The 5,526-nt window shown below is 64.6% G+C and overlaps 1 protein-coding gene across 1 annotated transcript; it reads left to right on the plus strand.

Annotated features, from left to right (window-relative positions):
* Positions 1–4,428: 4,428 nt before the first annotated feature.
* EMIHUDRAFT_77213 (hypothetical protein) lies at positions 4,429–4,799 on the plus strand (the record flags this gene model as incomplete). The annotated part of the gene is made up of 2 exons (XM_005759983.1): positions 4,429–4,494; positions 4,683–4,799. 2 exons carry the CDS (start codon positions 4,429–4,431, stop codon positions 4,797–4,799), a joined length of 183 nt encoding a protein of 60 aa, XP_005760040.1.
* Between the last annotated feature and the right edge of the window lie 727 nt (positions 4,800–5,526).

Genomic DNA, 5,526 nt, shown 5'->3' on the forward strand with positions numbered 1-5,526 from the left:
GAAGTGAGTGCCTCCAGCCGGCCGCGAGGGGAGTGGTCCGGCGGGCCGCTCGTAGTGCCCTTCGCCGGCGGACGGAGGCGGGCTCGGCTACTACGCGCACTAAAGTGTGCGTCGAGCACGGGCTGTGGTCGTGCGGCTGCGCCGGCCTCGGCATAGCGACCTATTAGGTCGACTCGGGCAGAGGCAGGATTTTGACACGCGCCTGGGCCGCGATGGGAGGAGCGCCAACAGGGGAGAGGGGTGTGGAGAGAATGAAAGAAAAAACAGAGGCATCGAAGGAGAAGATCTTACTTGTTGATGAAACGGCAAGAGCGTAAAAGAAACACTCGCGTGAGAGAGAGGAGAGGGGGGAGGGGGAGAGAGAAGGGGGGAGAAAAAAGAATTCAAACGAACGAGAAGACGAAAAGCATATGCTACATGTTCATGCATTTGATTGCCCAGGGGCCCAGGGGCCAGGCCCAGGGGGGAAATCTCAAAAAAGAATTTTACAACAAAAGGCGGTCGCACAACACGATTCACGCGACAGGCAAAAAATAATGCACCTAAGAGCCACATACATTGAAAAATCGGCCCGCGAGTGCTCCGCGGCAATTTCGCTGGGCCAGAAGATCGGCCCGCGACCGAGGTGGGGTGCTAGAGCTAGTATCGTAGTATGAGCCCGACGGGTCATAGTGCAAATTATCCGCATAATCCCTCAAGCTGAGTGTACACGTCCCATGCAAACTCAGGTGCGCCTCTACATAAAGTTGCCCGCCTCCAAATGGCAAGCTTTCACAGCCTTGTTATCGTGAGAAGAAAATACGTCCTATGGCGCTGTGCGCTGGGTCTGTGAGAGGTTGAGGTGCGAGCCCTGGAGGCCCTGGGGATGGGGTGAGACTACCCGCGGGCCTAGAAGGCCCTCGCGCAGGGGGGTGGGACATTGAGACCGGTCATGAATGAGTGCGCGACACGCATGTTGCGAGCAGCGTTGTTGATGTTTTGCGCGTCGCCACAGACGGCCGGCGCGCGAGAGCTGTTGCGAGTGGTGCTGGGCGAAGCCCCAAGCGCTGCCGGAGGCTGTGCCGTAGTCGGTGCGGTCGACGGCGCTCGGGCTGCTGACCTCTTTGGCGAAGTTGTAGATGATTCTCTTGGTTGGCGGCGCGATGCCGCCCTGGCTTTCGACGAGACAAATTTTGACGATTTCGTTCTTGACATGGAGCGCGTCGTAGTACTGTCCCTTGTGCTCTTTGACCCAGCCTTTGCCGGTCGCATGGACGAGCGGGCCCTGTGACTTGTGGCCGCGCTCTTTGCACCCAAGAACCTTGAGCAAGGTTTGGTCGAGGGTGCCGCCGAAGCCGCTCAAACTTGTGGCCCAGTGACGCACAGCATCCGCCGTGTGCCGCCGAGCCCTGCCCAGCCTGCCTCGTCTTTGTGAGGGCGCTAGGCACCTTGATTTCGTAGTGGACATCGCGCTGGGACTGCAGGTCTCCGCCGATCTCACACATGTCGGTGACGTGCCCCTCGTTGAGATGGAAAGTCGTCTGAGGGTTCGCCTTGTCACCGAGCAAGAGGGGGAAAAGGTACCCTCGACCCTCACGCCTGCAACCCTCGCGCGACAGCACACCACTGCTCCGCACGCCACGAGACACCGTTGCAGGACCAACCCCAAAACGCGACAGCGCACAAAATAGGGAGGGTGGGTGGGGAAGCAAGACAGGCCGTGTGGGGGGTGGGTGTCACGAGGACAGACGTCCACGAAGACGGTGGACGGACGCAAACTCCTTATCCGATTCACACTCACGGCTGTCCTACCTACTGGTCATCTAAAAAGTCGGCCGTCCGCGAGCCCCTAGCTCGCCGACGGCGAGAGAGATGCCACGAGGGGTCGCGGTGGCGTCCATCGCCAGGCTCCCTAGCTCAACCGACGACCCTCGTGCCTCGGGATCGACGGCCGATCGTCATCAGGCTCGTGCACGGACCATGTTGGCCGCCGCATACATGGTGCCGTTGTGACGAATGTTGTGCTCGCACGAAATGTCCTTCGATCCGTTTGCAAGCTGGTCGCCCTTCCGCATACCGATGGTGACTGTCTCACCAGCCGCCTCCTTGGCGTCGTACACGTACTTGGCGCAGGAAATGTAGTCGCCGTGGCGGCGCTGCAGCGCCGTGGCAAAACCTCCGAGGTGATTTTGGAGGAGTGCCGGCCGTCGGGGCAGAGGTCGAGCCACGCTCCTGAGGCGAACTGAGAGACGGCGATGAAGCGTGTCGCCGCCCGATGTTTGACGCCGTCTGGGTCGTCCATCTCGGCATCCAGCCGCTCGCAGGCGGCGAGGCAGCGAAGCCACCGCTCGTGCGACGCAATCTCCAATCTGAGCGAGCGTGTGCCCTGTTTAGGGACTGGAGAAGTGCTCTGCTCAGAGTAGAGGATGAGGTGAGTCTCTTTCTAGTTCTTCTTCTTCGTGTGTGTGTGTGTGAGTGGCATGCTACTTTCAACGATCGGCGTCGTGTTGCTCCTAACACTACAAGTACCCGTCGCAAAACACTTGCCGTTTGCGTCGCTGGCCCCAGACGCGTCAAGCCCTGGCGGAGGGCGGGGCCCGGCGCCACATGGCGCCGGCCAAACCGTCTAGTCAAAGGGTCGCACGAGTGCAACCGGGTAGCGGGGGGCTATGAGTCCCATGACCGCGCCTCCGCGGCTAACAGCTCGAAGCTCTCGCAAGCTGCAAGCTCGCGACTCACAGGCCGCTCTCGAAAGCTCGTAGCGTGCCGCCAGCGGTGCAGCCCAGACCCCAGAGAGGCCTAGTGCTCCTCCTCGGCTCCTCGCCGCCTCGCACTCACCCCTCGCCTGCTCACTGCCCCGGCGCCCACATCTCGACCTTCTTGGGCAGCAGCTGGTTGGACATGTCCTCTCCGTGGCCTAGGCAGCCGCTCTCGCCCTTGCCCCACGTGAAGACGGCCCCGTCGGCGGTGGTGGCGAGGCTGTGGTGGCCTCCAGTCGACACAACGACGACGCGCTGGCCAGCAAAGGCCTCGATCTTCTTGGGCAGCAGCTGCTCCTGCTGGTCGCCGTGGCCCAGCTGGCCGAAGCATCCCCGACCCCAGCTCCAAACGGCGCCTTCGGCGGTGCGGGCGAGGTTGTGGTGCTCCCCAGCCGACACTGCGACGACACGCTGGTCAGCAAAGGCCTCGACCTTCTTGGGCAGCAGCTGGTGCTGATGGTCGCCGTGGCCCAACTGGCCAAAGGAGCCACCTCCCCAGCTCCAGACGGCGCCGTCAGCGGCGAGGGCGAGGCTGTGGAAGCCTCCAGCCGACACGGCGAGAACGCGCTGCCCCGTCAAGGCCTCGACCTTCTTCGGCTGCCACTGGTCCTGCCCGTCGCCGTGGCCCAGCTGGCCATAGTGTCCCCAGCCCCAGCTCCAGACAGCGCCGTCGGCGGTGAGGGCGACGCTGTGACCCAAGCCAGCTGACACAGCGACGACGCGCTTGCCAGCCAAGGCCTCGACATTTTTCGGCAGCAGCTGGTGCTGCACGTCGCCGTGGCCCAGCCGGCCAAGGCCTCCACCGCCCCAGCTCCAGACGCTGCCGTCGACGGTGATGGCGAGACTGTGCACGGCTCCAGCGGACACAGCGACGACGCGCTGCCCAGCAAAGGCCTCGATCTTCTTCAGCAGCAGCTGGTTCTGCTGGTCGCCGTGGCCCAGCTTGCCAGAGAGTCCACCGCCCCAGCTCCAGACGGCACCGTCGGCGGCGAGGGCGAGGCTGTGCACATCTCCAGCCGACACGCTCACGGCGCGCTCGGCGCCCAGCGGGGAAGGGAGGCGGGTCGGTGTGTTGAGCTGCGTCACACCCTCGCCGTGCCCGAGCAGTCCCGGCGTCCAGCTCTCAGCCTTTCCGCACGACGAGAGCCGCCCCCCGCCGTCGATGCAGAGGCTGTGGTGCCGGCCTGCCGCAGCCCTCGCCGGCGGGTTGGACTCGCGCAGCAGCGCAGCGAAGCACAGCCACCGCACGGCGCAGCTCTCGCCCTCTGGCGGCGCCGGCAGCTCGAAGCCGCGCTCTCGCGCCCACAAGCGGATGCCCTCCAGCGCAAGCGAGGCGTGGAAGAGCAGCGAGACGGCCGCGACGCGAGCGATGTCGGCGGGGTCGAAGCGGGAGATGACGCGCGCGAGAAGCTCAAGGGGCAGGTCGGTGAGGGGGCAGTGCGCGGCGGCGGCGGCGGCGGCGGCGAGGCGGCGCGAGCGGCGTTGCGAGCGGCGTTGTGGGGGCATCGCGAGGAAAAGAATTCTTCCGGCCGTGCACTAAGAAACCGATGAGCGCTTGCATAAGTATTAAATGAACCTCGGGGGCACAGGACGCGGCAGAGGGGCACACGCTTCGGCTCGGACCGTGTTTTTCTTCTTCGCTGGCCCCATAGCCTGCCCCTGGCTCGCGTAGCTCTTGCTCCGCGCCGTCATGGGCGTCTCGCTGCTGCTGCAGAAGCGGCTTGCCGCGTCGGTGCTCAAGTGCGGCAAGCGCAAGGTGCCGCGCGCCCGGACCCGGCCCGTGCGGCGGGTGGGGACGGCGGGGCGGGACGTGCGATGTGGCCGGCGTCCGCCGCGAGGGGGCGGAGGAGCGGCCGCGCTCTGGCAGCAGGGCTCTCGCGTGGAGAGGGGGACGGGCAGTCGTCTCGGCCGGCGGCTGCCGTGACCGCCGCCGCGCCTGCGCAGGTGTGGCTTGACCCCAACGAGGTGAATGAGATCAGCATGGCTAACTCGCGGCAAAACGTGCGCAAGCTCGTCAAGGACGGGTTTGTGATCAAAAAGCCGCAGAAAATGGTTGGGTAGTAGGGCTAGAGGGTCGCTCTACACTTAGCCTCTGCAGCGAGCGAGCGCTCAACTTAGCCCCCACACGGAGCCGGGCTCGGACTTAGACGCTGTATGGTCGGGGGCCATGAACTTAGACGACATAAGGCCAACTCCGGGCAAAACCCGGGTATCTACCCTTATAAGTCTCTCGTGTCGGCGCCGTCGCTCTTTTAACCGTAGAACGTCCCAGCTGAACACCGCCCGCCGACGATCGATCACGGATCAGTCCACAATCGTCGGCCCGCAGCGACCCGGCACCCCGCAGCGACCCGCAGCGATGGATGCCGCCCCCCACGGCCCCTACGGCCGACGCGCCGATGCACGACCGGCCTCCGTCGGACGGCTCTCCGGCCTCTCCGGCCGCTGACGAGGCCGCCCATGCTGCTGCCGATCCGGTCCCTCTCACGCTCAGCGATATCCGCACAAGCTACGACAAGTTCGAGGTCGCCGGCTTTGGCCAGGTGCAGCCTCCACCTGCTTGCCTCCATGTTCACGCTTCGCGCCCCTTCCCCCCTCTGACGCCGCCGTATACCGTAGGTGAGGGGCACGACTACCCGCCTGGAAGGCGCTCTCATCAGCAAGTCACCCAGGCACCAACTCCTGGGCGTTTACGCTTGACTACGAAACCATGCAGTGGATGCAGCTCGATCAAAACGGCGACGCCAACAGCTGGTCCCTGGGCGAGTTCCTCGCCCAGGATGAGGTG

The sequence above is a fragment of the Emiliania huxleyi genome, assembly GCF_000372725.1.
Source record: "Emiliania huxleyi CCMP1516 unplaced genomic scaffold EMIHUscaffold_782, whole genome shotgun sequence".
Lineage (NCBI taxonomy): Eukaryota > Haptophyta > Isochrysidales > Noelaerhabdaceae > Emiliania > Emiliania huxleyi.